The sequence below is a fragment of the Acartia tonsa genome, chromosome 4, assembly GCF_053477335.1.
Source record: "Acartia tonsa isolate MP-2025a chromosome 4, ASM5347733v1, whole genome shotgun sequence".
Lineage (NCBI taxonomy): Eukaryota > Metazoa > Arthropoda > Copepoda > Calanoida > Acartiidae > Acartia > Acartia tonsa.
The window spans coordinates 31,477,350-31,493,096 of NC_137263.1; the positions used below are offsets into that span (position 1 = coordinate 31,477,350).

The following is a 15,747-nucleotide window of genomic DNA, read 5'->3' on the forward strand; positions in this document are numbered from 1 at the left end:
AACTGGTAGCAATTTTATGATTTTTATTTTAATATTCGTAAAAAAAATTTCTGTAATACAATGCTTTAATGATTTTTCAGCATGGCCGAGAACCGGTTCTAATCAAGCGGATATTAGTCGGTTTTGAATCCTTACTGGAGAAGCTTTTCATAGAGTAGATTATATTTACCTGTTTGGAGGGATTAGAGAAGTGATCTGGGGGAACAATCAAATAACTTTTGATATTGTGCTCCTGAAATTTTAAATTCGTATGTTATAAAAATATATTTTGACACTTCATACACCAGGTATGGACATGTAAAAGTTATTTTAAATGTTTAGCTAAAAATGAAAAAAAACTAAACTTGCTCTTTATGCTCTCATGTTCTAAATAGTGTAGAAAAAGTATGAAGTTTGTCTCAAAGAAGTTGTATCAACTTTTTTTTTTATAGCTAGCCGGTCCTTTTAGTAAGTAGTAGATGTAAAATTTTTCATAGAATTCAGATATGCAATCGGTTTTTTTGTAGACCTCTTATTTTTTAAGTAATTTAAGTTTAAAAAAAAAAAAAATTAAGTCGATTTTAAGGTACTAAAATGCAACAAAAAAAAGAAAGAAAATGGCCATTATGAACAAAAATAGTAAGATCTTTAATTTGACACCTTACTTTTTCAATTCTGTCAGGTAATTATTGAAAAAATCGATTTTTTTAAACCCACAAGAATAAAAACTTTGAACTCAATTTTATAATTTCACAAGTAAAAAAATATGGGTTCATATATACCTTTAGAATCAGAAAAATATTACGAATCCATTGTAAGCAAAATTGAAAAAAAAGTTTACAATATAGAATATAAACTACAATAAAAGGAATTATATGAAAATATCATATTATATTGTACAGGCAACGTCTTAACTCTTGAATTGACTATAAAAATGGGAAGGGGGTATAGAGGGGGTAAAGAGGGGGTAAAAAAGGGAAGACGATAGTATTGCCAGAACAAAAAATACAATTGGCCATTTTTATATTTTTTTATTTTTTTACTTTTTTTCAATTTTGCTTACAATGGATTCGTAATATTTTTCTGATTCTAAAGGTATAAATGAACCCATGTTTTTTATGTCTGTTTGAGAAAATATTTAGGCCTAAAGTTTTTATTAAACCGAGGTTAAAAAAATAGATTTTTTCAATAATTACTCAACAGAATTTTAAAAGTAAGGTGTCAAATTAAAGATCTTACTATTTTTGTTCTTACTGGCCATTTTCTTCTTTTATTTTGTTGCGTTTTAGTACCTTAAAACCGACTTAATTATTTTTTTAAAAAACTTAAATTACTTAAAAAATAAGAGGTCTACAAAAAAAACCGATTGCATATCTGAATTCTATGAAAAATTTTACATCTACTACTTACTAAAAGAACCGGCTAGCTATAAACAAAAAAGTTGATACACCTTCTTTTATAGATTTTTAACTGAACAAATTGTAATCTAAGTGAGTAAGTTCTTGTGCAAAACTAACAAAAAGCCTAAAAAATATTATATAAAAACATGAAAAATATTTTTTCATTGCCGCACATGTATAACCAATTTAATTCTTCTAAAGCAGATTCAGAATCGTAAATGAAAATTAAATCTACAATATTTATGCTTCACCACGTACACATAAAAATTATTAGAACTAACCCACCTTCAGGTAGGGGTGACGGTCAGCCCCGTTGCCGTCCTCAACTTCGTAGTCGCCATTCAGGTACATCAAAGTATCGCGGGTTATGTGGATTCGTCTAAAGTTGAAGAATTTTAATATTATTCGAAAAAATTTGGCACTATCTAAGCTTTAAAAAACCACCATTCGTCTATAATATCCATAAATGATTTTTAACACCCTTTCTAAAGAAAAGGGTAGAATGCAGGGAAAGGGTTTTTGTGCAAAAACAGATAATACTCCTGTCTACATTTGTCCCAATATTGGTATAATTTTGTGATATTTTTCGTGCATAGGACTCAAATTTATAAAAGAAGTGTTTGCATGTCAGCCTTTACGAAACAATCTTTAGTTTCCAATTGGTTACAGAAACAGAACTAATAGATATATAAGTAACTATATCATAATATCAGGACATGTTCTAGGGTGAAAGTGTATCTGGTGGAGTTTATAATGCAATGAATTTCAAAATTCAAAATTTTTTTAGCACTGTTTTTCTCGCCATAATCTATTAGTTATCCTACTGCATTATAATTGTGCAGCCAGTTAGGTGAAAATTTCATTTTTTTTTTCAATTCACTTATTATTAGTATTAAAATATTTTTATTAGCTTTATTTATATCTTAAAAACAATTAAACGTAAGAGACACAACTGACGAAAAGTCTCTAAATTAATCCTTTTATCCTATGATTTAATACTGTGTTTTAAAGCTTCGCGCAACTCTTTTAATCGCCATCTTGTCCATCAAAATTGAATATTTGTCGTTGAAAAATTCTAAGAATTTATTTTCCAATGATAAATCAGTTTCCCATTTCTAAGAAACCTTAATGGAAATTCAACCTCGGAAGATAAGAAAAAGGAAACAAAAATTTAAACTTTTAGTTTAGTTTAATAATATTTGATAGGTGAGTTTCAAAATCATAATGGCAGAGAAAAAAACACTGTAGTTTATAAAAATAAGTCAGACCTGTAATATGTGCATTAATCTTTAAAGTTTAAAATATGTGTTTCAGTGGACGCACACACAATATTTACTTGAAAGTTACAGGCTGACAAACCCGCCATGCAATGAAGACTTGTAGGTTAGCTACACTACTGTACTACTCACCCTGGAATACCAGCACTCTCCATATAATTAGCCATTGTAACATCATTGGACCAGACGTCAAACTGCCACTTTCTGGATACAAACAATAACATAATTAATAATAACAATCAACATAATCAATATAAACACAAGTGAGCTGTACTATGCAGAAATCAATTGTAATCAAAAATTTAAATTATCATTATAAATATTTTACCATTAAAAACATTAAAATTAGCGTATACTATACATGTTCCGTTATTGAAGGCTTCAAGTAGAAATTAGATTATTTTTACAACAAAAAAAATATTCCAGAGTGATTCTACCAGCATGAATACTCTCCATCATAACTAGGTACTATACCTGAGACCAAGTACTCTACAGTGATCCTACCAGTATGAATACTCTCCATCATAACTAGGTACTATACTGAGACCAAGTACTCCACAGTGAACTCTACCAGTATGAATACTCTCCATCATAACTAGGTACTATACCTGAGACCAAGTACTCCACAGTGATTCTACCAGCATGAATATTCTCCATCATAACTAGGTACTATACCTGAGACCAAGTACTCCACAGTGATTCTACCAGTATGAATACTCTCCATCATAACTAGGTACTATACCTGAGACCAAGTACTCTACGGTGATCCTACCAGCATGAATATTCTCCATCATAACTAAGTACTATACCTGAGACCAAGTACTCTACAGTGATCCTACCAGTATGAATACTCTCCATTATAACTAGGTACTATACCTGAGACCATAAATATTCTCCATTACAACTAGGTAATATACCTGAGACCAAGTACTCCACAGTAATCCTACCAGCATGAATATTCTCCATCATAACTAGGTACTATACCTGAGACCAAGTACTCTACAGTGATCCTACCAGTATGAATACTCTCCATCATAACTAGGTACTATACCTGAGACCAAGTACTCTACAGTGATCCTACCAGCATGAATATTCTCCATCATAACTAGGTACTATACCTGAGACCAAGTACTCCACAGTGATCCTACCAGTATGAATACTCTCCATCATAACTAGGTACTATACCTGAGACCAAGTACTCCACAGTGAACTCTACCAGTATGAATGCCCACTCTCATGTTCACGTTCACTCCTGTCACCTCTCTCACAAGACTAAACGTAAATACAGTTAAGAATATGTCCAAACATCACTATTTTAAAAAAAACTATATGTACAGCGTAAACTAAAAAAGTGCATTTATCTATTAGATTTTCGTGAGTCAAAAAAGTTTTGGTTAAAAATTCAGCAGTAGAGGTAATCACATATCCCTTGTAGAAATCATGTTTCCCTGAGGATGACTGACAGACCAACAGACCAAGTGATTTATATATTGTAGGCTTACTGATGTGGGAACTTTCACAACAATCTTGCTATCTCAAATAGCTTAAAGCGACGGACGTTCAGAAGTGAGTTATAGAGTAACTTCGCAACTAAATAAAGTAAAACAACTCACGCGATAGCATCAATCATGTCAACTCCCAGCTCAACACAACAGTGCGCATGGTCAGGTCTCGGGTCAGGTATACCACACACACAATAATAACAGTCACCGAGCAGCTTGATCCTCAGACAATGGTGCTCGTTCGCCAGCTTGTCAAACCTATAAATAAATTTAGTTGGATCCAATTCATATGAGGAAGAGTATTTTCGTTGGCAAAGAGTCAGAGCAAAATATGTATTTTATTCTCTGTAAAGCTTATAATTATAATAAAAGAACAGTGAATAACGATTACCCATTCCTATAAGATTTAATTTTACAAAAAAAATAAAACAGATCTTGCTTGCATTTTTTAAAATTATTTTGTGCTAAAATTAAAATTTCTTTTTCTGAATTTTTAGATTTTGCAAAGACATTTAACTTTGTAAGATTTTCTATTTCTAAATATTGAAAAAAAATACAGCAATACAAGAGGGAGCATATTCCATTAAAATCACATGATCATTTTTAACCAATTACGTTCATGGTAATTGAAGCCTGCCCTATAACTGTTATCATTTTTTTTTATTTCTAATACATTTTTCGGAAAAAAAGAGACATTGTATGTAACTTTGACCCAATTAAAGCATTTGATACGTATTTGAAAGCGAAAGCTATAATTGATTCAGACATACTATTGCCATGTGAATATGTGTATTTACGTGTACTTACGTAACTTTTAGCAGGATAGCAAATCTATGATTATTATAAGTCCGTATATTGCGATTATTTTATTTTTCCTTGTTTCTTCTCTACAACATAATTGACAAAATTGTCCTTTTTATGTTTTAGGTGAATTTTTTTTATTTTGGACCATCCGTTTTGTGTGTAAAGTAAGGGTAAAAAATAGCCTCAATACTAAATGTAAATTGTTAATGCACGGAAATCGAATTGAAATGATAAATAGTTGCTGTCAATTACAGATAAGTCCAGGAAATTTCTACAAAATCTATTTCATTTTACACAAGCACACATACACACACGCACACGCACACACACACACACACACACACACACACACATGTATATTTTGATCTTTAACTTTACTATATTCTTCAGTCTCTAATCTTATAAATCCGATGACAAAATTAGGGCGATAAACGTTCAGGTTTAAAAAAAATAGATTTAATATAACAAGGAATGTTGCTGGATTTGTGTCTGTGTGTTGTTATTTTTAGGAAAGCAAAGGTTGGGGGTTCTATTTGATAAATGGAGGTTATGGAGGCTATGTAAATTATCTATACCCGTTGGATAGAGCCCCATGGGGCTAGAGGCGAAGCAACTATACAAAACAAAACTTACCTAGCAAAGAGCTCGTTTAAGAGACGGATAAGCTCCTCTGCAGTGCACTGCGCGGATAAAGATGTAAACCCGCAGATATCCGCAAACAGGATACTGAAAAGTTTTTAATACATCAAATATTCATAATGTTTTTAGTTTTATATTACTCAACAACAAGTCAGGACACATGGCATTTAGCGTATAAAAAAAAATATTTTTCCTTTTAAAAGGGTATATACTATCAATTATATGCATTACTATTCATATTATAATTTAAAGGAATAACATAAATTGATTTCAAATCATTCTTTAAAGTAACTCAAATATTCAATAAAGATTAATTTTCTTCAAAAAGCTTATCCCCATCTTTTTTATATAAATAAAAATCACTTTAAAACTAAGAAATTATTCATAAAGAACATGTCCTAACTTTTGTGATTTAAAAAAAGCTAATCGGAGTTTTTAGTAAGTAGTAGATGTAAAATGATCCATAGAATTTATATATGCGGTATTTTGTAAACCTCTTATTTTTGAAGTAATTTAAGTTTTTAAAAATTAAGTTGGTTTTAAGGTAATAAATCGCAACAAAAAAAGAAGAAAATTGCCATTATGAACAAAAATAGTAAGATCTATAATTTGACACCTTACTTTTTGTTGAGTAATCATGGAAAAACTTTTAACTTTTGGAGCTCGTTACTAATAGGTTAAAACAAAATCACAAAAGTCAGGACACGTTCTTTGAAATTGTCTTTAAGGAAAAACATTTTATTCCAATACAAAGATAAAATTAAATGTAAAAGCAATTTAATTTTCAATATTGCTTTATCAGCAGCAGTTTAAAACTTTCTAAATGTTTTGTATTTATATTTTTACTTTTGAGAACTCAGGTAAAGGCTGCATTTTTCCTGTCTGGTGTTGTAGTATAAATTGATTTGATATTTTATGAGTTACAAATCTTTTTATAACAAGTAATATGTAAATACAAGCAACTTTGCATAATTTATCATATTTACTCTCAAACTTTTTTGTAAAGCAAACACTGAATTATTTTTTGCTATTGATATTCATTTGTTGATTTGTCATCCTTGTTTCATATTTTATTTAATAGAGTTTTCAATCATGACAATAAATTCTCATACACTTGATAACTGATTTAGGAATAGCTGTAAAATCTTGAGAAAAACAAAAAGCAATATTTTTTAATTTCTGTATATATGCTGGACAAAAATTTAAGCAATAATATCATTAAAAAATAAACATGATTAAACCGAGCAGTAAGGAATTATCATGAAAAGTTTGGAATCGAAAACATGCCTAAATTAACCGTCAGAACTATCCGTTACGCAAGTGCGGACTAAAAGACCTACCCTAATCAAAGAAAATACATGAAATGAAAATAAGACAGGAAATTTTTTTTTATACCTGACATTTTCATGTTTCTGAATGTAAATTTTATGGAACTGTTTATCTGTGGGTATACCAGCAATATCCGCCTTCATCTCCATAGCTACGTGCCGGGGTAATACTGACAATAACAGCCGCTCCTGCAAAGAAAGATCATCCGAGTTAGTTTATTTAATACTTTTAGATTTAAAAGAAAAAGTAAAAAAAATTTGGTGGGATGGTTCATTTTTTCAAAGGGCAATCTATCTTGGGAGGAGGTCGGTACCACCCTCCAAAATAGCTATAAACTTTCCAAAGCTATATTGAAAAAGAGAACGATATTTATTGGTCAGGGATATCTTTCGGTACAGACAGACACATAGACATCCTGTTACTTTTTTTTTACAAAAGGATAAGTACGTAAAAACCATGAATCTTTTCAAAAGTTTTGAAAATGAAAAAAATACAGATAAATTCATTTCGTTTGTCATTTTATATTTATTTTGTATTGAGTTTATTGATAGAAATCTAATGTTAAATGTCCAACCCTGGAGAATGGAAATTCTATGGAAAAATAAATTGCTGATTCGTCATACAGCTAGCTGTCATCAGATTTATATTTTTTCACAAGAATTCTATAACAATGCTAGATAGCTCACGCAAACTCAAAATAAAGAAATTCAAAATTGATAATCTATCATTTTTACACAATGACAAATATTTTTTTCTAATCATTTGGTAATCATTTAAATCAAATAATGCCATGTTCATGTTCATAAAAATAATTCTGGAATACAAATATGAAAGATGCTTTAGATCTCGGTAACCGCTGGATCGATTTGGTTTTACTTTTATGGGAACATATATTTTCTTTTTTTTATGGAGACACTCCCCTGATAATTTATTTTTTCAATATCGCCATATTAGCGGCTTCAAAAGTAAACTTAAGCATTTAAAGCAAATAAAATATTCAAATATTCTATTGTTTATAGTAAAAAAACAATTTAAATACTGGTGTCCAAACTGGTGTAAAAAATACTTTTAAATTTGTTTTTATCAACACTAAAAGAAACATTTTAAACTTAAAAAAAGACCTCTTGATCAAAATTTCTATTTCAAATCTTATTTTCAAGTCAAAATTAATGATGCGCTCTTTAATGATCTAAAGGGATAAGACAATGGTCGATTAATTAAGGTACATCCCAAATGATGGTACACATAATTACACCTTCTGTAGATTAGAATTAGTGGTCGAAACGTTTGGACACTCAACCAAATGAACCAACTAATCGAAATGAATAAAAGTTCCCAATGTAGTTAGGCCAATCAACAAGAAAATGTTATCATAAAACTTTGGGGACTGGTGTAATAAACAGCCCAATGTCCACGCCCTCCCTTGGTCTTTAGTGATAATTAATAGACATAATTAAGTTGAAGGCCTGCACCTAAATGTTTATATAAAATTGTTCTGAAAAGGTTAAACATGTTTTGACTAAACTGTGGCCAGGTAAAATTAATGAATCTCCAAATTACAGGGCATATATCGGTAGCAAAGGTACACTACATGTATGTTTGTACGTATTATTTTCATCTATACGTGAATAGTTATTTCTCGCATCGTATTATAAACGGCTTTCCGCGGATATAGAATGTACAATTAAAAGATTAAAACTAGTTTTTTTAGCCCCGAGGTGCCGGAGGCACCGGCTAAAAAAACTAGTTTTAATCTTTTGATTGTACATTTTTATATTCGTAGAAAGTTGTATATAATACGATGCTAGACATGGCTTTTTCGTATGGATGAGAACCGGTTCCTATCCACCGGATTCGAATGAATACGAGAAAATAAGTTACCAACCTCATGTACGAACAACACGATCTAAATAATTACAACAATTTGCAAGAAGATTTGTACTGCTTTATTTAGACAATCAAAAAATCTTGAAATGGCTGCACTACTCATGAACATAATTGTGTTTAGTTAAAGCACATACAAAAAAAAGATATACGAAAATATATTAAACAACTTTAAATTTTAAAATTTGAATAAAATATAAACATAGAAATTTCATCTTTTAAAGAAATAAAATAAAATTCTTAAACTTTTATTTTATTGAATGTATCTCTCTCAAAGTTGTCAAAAGTTAAAGAATAAAGTGGAAAGTTGTTAAAAAAATGTTGAATACAACGAGGATTAATGGATTAATGGTTATTTAACATTTCACACAATTCTTTTTAAAAAGGAGAGAATAAAAATAAATTTAAGAGGTTATTAGATCTGAATCTTTTCTATTAAGAATAAGAAAATTGGGGAATGGAAGTATTGAATTTCAAGATAAAATTTATATTTTTAAATTTCAATGTAATAATAGTTCATCCTTATTTATCTGAAGAAAAACTCTTTTGTATCCAGATTTTTTACGTGGGTATTTCTCTGTTAATTTTCATTACGTCATTGAAATAACATTATAACATAATATGTCAGCATTTCCTTTTATATAAAATATCAATTTTGCCTGCAGCTTAAGATTTCAGTAACTACTGAACGGTTTCAGTTCTCCATTTAAGAGAAGCTTTACATAGGTTCTGGGATGATTTCTGGCTATTTTATGCTCTTTTACTACCTCTCTGACTACAGAGCCCATAGATGACATAAAGTATTTTTAATTTATGAAGGCACCATGCATTAAATTTTTGCAGAGTGGTTTAATTTGTTTGTTGGGAACATATACATTTATTAATTCTGTTATGTTTACTTTAGTCATGTTGTATATTTAATATTAATGCTCTGACTAATTCTGAAATCCTACTTATCTAAGGGATCATCCCACAGTCTAGAGTGGTAATATCTTCCTTCCATGACTACATAGATCTCAAAAGATAATAAAATTATGTCAAATCCAGAGATCTTACAGAATAATGTTGGACAAAATAAATTGTCATACACCTCAAATATAATAAACTTTTTTATTTTTGTTGTTGAAAAGTTTAGACATACCGAAGCTTTTTACCAACCAATTAAGATTTAATAAAAAGAACCCGAAGTTTAAAGCCAGATAATAAGTGAACATGATTATAAAACTTTGGGTACCAGTATAATTTTGAAAAAAAATATTTGGTGCTTTCAATCAAATGCATGTCAAATTGAAAATAGGGGGGGGGGGCAGTTTTTCCTCTGAATAACCCCTGCGGGAAGTGTCTTTACACTGCAGGGTTACCCAGTACCGAATACAACCTAATCTAATCTGACCTGAGATAGTATACAACCAAAAGAAGAACTCCTCCCTCCCTATATCTTGATTTCAATTTATTTTAAAATAAGGGGGGTTGGAATTCGATGCTCGACAAGGCAATTTAAGGGAAATTACCAGCTATTACATAGATAGCATTATTTTAAATCAGCTAATGTACTATTTATTCTAACTCTTGTTTCAATATCATTTGTAAAACATTTCCACTATTTAGTATCGAATAATCCTTTTTTTCTGGAATTAATGGTAGACATCAAGAAAATCAATTTTCTCGAAGAGTGGTGATTATCCAATTTTAAGAAAATTGTAAGATTGTTCCAAGAAAGTTTTCTTTACAAAAATTGTATATTTTAACAATTTATATGCCACTATAGTATGGGTTGTATATGTAAATGGTAATGACAAAGAAATTTATTGATAAGCAAGAAAAAAACCTTTTTCTAACTAGCGACTGCGTGGAAGGGGTGCGGGGATCATTTCTAAAATGAAAAGAAGGATGGGAGAGGATATTTAGCTCCTAGGAGCACCTTGTCGGCGGAATTAACCTCACCAAAAGTTGTTACAAAACTTTCTTGGGCATATAAAAAAAAACATTTTGAAAGAGAACCATAACAGTTAATCGGTTAGCGAGACCCTTTGCGACAACCTATTAATTTATATAAGGATTAATAGAAATAAAAAAAACATACGGTACTAACGCGTTGTGACAAAATAAAATTATTAGAAAAAAATATTTAACTTCTTTGTACCTGTTTCTGGTTTTCTCTTTGTGTGATGAGCCTGGCCTCAATACACTGTCTTGTCTCCATGAAGGCCTGGCGCTTTGCCACCTCGCTGGGGTAGTGGGTCAACACACCAGCTAGATTTGTACACAGAAACAGCATCGCATTACCACCCATCTAAATTATAAGCATATCATAAATTTCCATTGAAAACTGGCGCATACTAAAAGAAACTTAAGAACCTTTCATATAAAGTTATATGTACAATAAAGGTTTAGTTATCTTTTTCTCCTTTTTATGTTTCCTTTAAATTGTGGTTTAAATTTTAGAAATGTTTGAGATCTGAAGTTTACCGAGTAATAAAGGTATTAATAATAAATTGTAACATTTTAAGTTTGCTTATAAATTTTTAAAAGCATGAAATTCAAAAGAATATGGATCAAGTCTGTTTTACACAGAATCCATTCAAATTTTGAATTCGTACACCTTGCTTCAAAGGAGAATTCTAAATAAAGGTTTGTGAGAACTTACGGGAGAGACAGACAGACATCATACCACTTTTATAATTGAATTAAAATATACCTGTTTCATTAGAGAAGGCTCAGTATAGTTAAGACCTGCTGCACAAGCAACCTGAAATTCAACATATATTTTAGCTCAAAATATAATTTATTAAAGAGTAATAAAACATTAATACGATACCTATAAAAAAGAACAAAAAATAATTATAAAAAGTTGCCACTTTTGAGAAATTCACAAACTCAATGTTAAATTCTAATCTAAAGTAGTTTGAATTTCAAAAAAATATTTGTTGGCGGATGTGTGAAACCCAGTGATCATAAGGGATAAGAAAATGGACAAAAAAATTTTGTACACCCACAACCGATGATTTACAAAATTACTCAAAATTATTAATTGCAAAGATTTAACACTGCTAGCTTGAAACTATCAATTGGGATCTAATTTAGGTACACTAAGGTTTTAAGTGATTGATTAAGAGACCGTGATTTTAAAACTTTGGCTACCAGTAAATTGTCCCCTCTTTCACTCCCTGGTGGAACCACATTGTGAACAGGGTGTTCAATTATTCAAAGGTTCCCAAACAACATTCAATATTCATCCTCGTCTAACATTCAGGTTTTGGGCAGGATAAATTTTTTTAGAAGCGCAGCTACTCATAACTATGGCATACCCCAAGGACGTCTAACGGGGGAGGGGAGACATCCTCCCATCAATCTAAAAAGCTTGGAAGGTCTTGGCAAAATCGACCTGTAATTGTGATTCTTAGTGCGATTTGGGTAATAAAATTCAATTCACAATCAACAAAGCGACAAATTTGTTTCAGACTTTAAAAAGAATATTTCTTTTCCAATAACTTTTATGGATGTTGTCAGCCTTGTTTTGTTGAGCAATGAATAATAAGAACGTATATATTCTACGTATAAAATATTTGGTAGGAAGGATTATTTAATTCCTCTTCTTTTTGTAAACATATTTGCAAATGTATCATGTGACCATGTCCAAGAATTCTGAGTAGGGTCAATCAAAGATAATAATAATATTTTTTCAATCGCCATTGGTCTGGGCATAATACCTCACCGTTCTACTTAGACTTTTTAGTTTAAAAAATGTGTTTTTGATGCTTCTGTTAAATAAAATAAGTTCCAGAAGAGTCTAGAAATGATTTGGTAACCCCAAGGAATGGACTTTGCATATTTTTTAACAAAAACAAGGATGACAACATCCATAAAAGCGAAGCACTGAAACGGTAGGACAAACGAACATTAACATTTGTTCAGTGTCTGAACTAAATAATCAGAAAATAAAAGTATAAGAGTCAAAGCAAAATTGTAAGTAAATTTGTTGAAAAACTGCTTCATACAGCATAATGTTTATGGACATACTTACATTTTTAGGACTTGATTATTGAGTTGCTTCGCTTATAATATTGTTCTTTGTTGTCCCAGGAATCAATATACCAAAAATCAGATCAAACGGATAATTAGATCACATAAAAATTTGTTGTTAAAATAGTAGAAAATCAACATGTTAAAAATGGACGTACGGACATTCTGGTATTGATTATAGAGTTGCTACGCTTTCTAAATCGTACCTAACTACTACAGGAATCGCCATGCAAAGTTTGAAATCGATAGGACAATTCAAACATGCCTAAATTAACGACGAAAAGCTATCTATCTCGGACGGACGGACGTACGGACGGACCGACCCTAATTATAGAAAAGCTTCGCTTTTAAAAACTTCAAATGATAGTATAGTACAGTAAATAGTTGACAATTTCGGGCGATTTCAGGGCTATTAATAATATTTTTTCTTTAGCCTTCCTTTAAACTCTGCAATTTATTTATATATATGTATAGAGAAAGATTAGATTTATAAATTGTATGTTGTATTAAAAATATAAGAATTTATCTGAAAAGAATTGAAAATTAAATATTCAAGGATGTACTGATAAAAGACAAAATTAAATGCATTTAAAATTCTTAATCTACATAATATGATTTATGTCATTTAGACTGAAGAGGGTGTAATGTCCACCGAAATATATTCAAATAAATAACTATGAAGTATCAAAGACTTTTTCACTCAGTGAATTTATCAGGTGAATGAAGGTTTGACCTTAAATAAAATGGAATAAATAAAGAAAAACCTCCCATTGAGCGAGAACATCTAATACGAATATATATAATGCATTCCAGATTAGTATTTAAATTCTACGCAAGAACATCCTTTCATTTTTCATGGGAGATTAAAACCAAACATATTAGGGTGGAAAATGTCCAAAATTTACATGATTTAAAAAAATAAGAGCTTTGCCCTATGTACCCAAGCGCTAAAATTTGTTTTAAGAGGTTTCAACTGTTTTTTTAGGGCCGGAGAAATACCCCCTCCTAAAAATTTGGGGGTAATCACCCAACTCCCTTATACGTTCTTGCTGAATATACAACCACAGGAAAATGATCTGAAATGTGGGAAGAGAAAAATGCATGCCCACCTGAGTAAAGCCTAGTAGGAGACCGGAGACTGTGCACTCCTCTACATGCAGGGCAAGCAGTGTGTAGGTCATGTAGATGAAGAACATGGTACACCACACACCGGCATCAGCGGACCTAGGGTCTGCGTCCAGCACTATCAATACCTGGTAACAGAAAAATATTTAGTTTCAACCTACAAAAGAATTTCTGTGTCATTTCATAAGATCTTGTTTTATATCATTACAAAGAGGCCTCTAGGTGTGAGGGGAGGGGGAAGTCGTTCCACCATACATTTTCAATTTTGTTTTCAAATTGGGTTGGAAATTAGCTTCTAGAGCGATTTATCTTGGGAGATTGCTAGTCCCCTCCTCCAGAATAGTTATAAACATTGCCGTGACCTATGAGAAGCTAAATTGTAAAGGAGTAACATATCGGTTCAGTTGTTAGCAAGATCATTCGGTACAGATAGATAATAAGATAGAGAGACAGACTGACTGACTAACACACATCCTGCTACTTTTGTAAAAATGTTACTCACATTAGTATTTGTTGTTCATATACATCAATTTACATCAAAATGGTTTTCTTTTTAAGTTAAAATTGAGTAAAAAAGGGAAAATTTAATGCTGTCAGAAAAAATGTTGGTATACAAAGTTTTAAAAATATCAAAATGTCAAAGTAAAAAGTTTTACATGAAAGGAGTTATTCAAATTGGTTTTTACTCTGCATAAAAACAGAATCATAAACTTTAATATTGAAAAATAAATATTCCATTAAATGCAAATATAGAAAAATTTCTTCTATTTATCAGTTGTGAGGTTGAAATCATCTTTAATGGAGGAAAAAATTATTTATTTTCCCCTTTTGTATATGTCCTGGTCCCAATTAGTTTCCGCCTTGGTCAAAAGCTTTCATTTTTATTTTCACCTTTACCCTCCAAATAAAAATATTGAGATGGGTTGGAAAATCTAAAGAATTTCGCTTATATTTATATTTCCATCACTAGCCCGCCCCCACCCCCCACCCCAAAAAAATAAGATAGGTCGTCTTTGTTAAAAAAAAATGTCTGTAAAAACATTTTCTCTCCAATTCTAAACTTTGTTTGAGTCTCCCAACTGAATTAATAGCTGGGGTTATAAAATGCTATGAATGTATCATGTATCACAATATACACAATTATCTGACGTATTCCGATATTGAAAAAAAAACAAGAAATAACAAGGATTTTCATCGCATACATAATTATTATACATAACAACAATATTATTTGTTTTTCGTTAATTAGAGCCAACAGAAGATGGTTAATCCGTATCTTATTTTTTTCTAATCATAAATCATACGTAGTAATTTAGTAAATTCGTTCTTTTTAGAGTTTCTTATTTTTCTTATGATTGGACAATATAATTCTTTATGAAGATTACAATTACTATTGGGATTTTTAAAAACCTTTGGGTAAGATAATTAACAGATTTGTTATGAAAAAAGTTATTTTAGTTATAAAAACATATTCGTTATATTAGTTGTAACCTAATAAAATCATTTAGTTTTATATTACTAGCGGCTACGCCCCTAGAAGACTCAAGTGGCACTTAAGATTCGAAGTTTTAAAAGGAAAAAAGAAATAAAGGTATTTTTTTGAGGAGATTGAGGCATTATTCATTGGGAGGGTGGAGATACCTTCCCCCAAAATAGTTTTTTTAAAAACCTTCCATGGACCTTTGAGAAGCTTTTCTGTAAAGGAGAACTATATCGGTTAATCGATTGGTGAGATACTTCGCTACAGACTAAAAAAATCTTATTTACATAATAGGATGTTCCAAA

At 30.7% G+C, this 15,747-nt stretch overlaps 1 protein-coding gene across 2 annotated transcripts in view; it reads right to left on the reverse strand.

Moving 5' to 3' along the window:
- Nucleotides 1-15,747, reverse strand: part of LOC145316780 (adenylate cyclase type 5-like) — a 77,702-nt gene that overhangs the window by 28,282 nt on the left and 33,673 nt on the right. For both annotated transcript variants that reach the window (XM_080157515.1, XM_080157514.1), the window contains exons 7-16: nucleotides 13,947-14,090; nucleotides 11,513-11,563; nucleotides 10,958-11,107; nucleotides 6,997-7,118; nucleotides 5,596-5,688; nucleotides 4,270-4,416; nucleotides 3,842-3,928; nucleotides 2,789-2,860; nucleotides 1,665-1,758; nucleotides 170-232 (exon numbers count right to left, since the gene is read on the reverse strand). In XM_080157515.1, coding sequence (XP_080013641.1) covers nucleotides 170-232; nucleotides 1,665-1,758; nucleotides 2,789-2,860; nucleotides 3,842-3,928; nucleotides 4,270-4,416; nucleotides 5,596-5,688; nucleotides 6,997-7,118; nucleotides 10,958-11,107; nucleotides 11,513-11,563; nucleotides 13,947-14,090 — 1,023 coding nt within the window. The remainder of the gene's footprint in view (nucleotides 1-169; nucleotides 233-1,664; nucleotides 1,759-2,788; nucleotides 2,861-3,841; nucleotides 3,929-4,269; nucleotides 4,417-5,595; nucleotides 5,689-6,996; nucleotides 7,119-10,957; nucleotides 11,108-11,512; nucleotides 11,564-13,946; nucleotides 14,091-15,747) is intronic.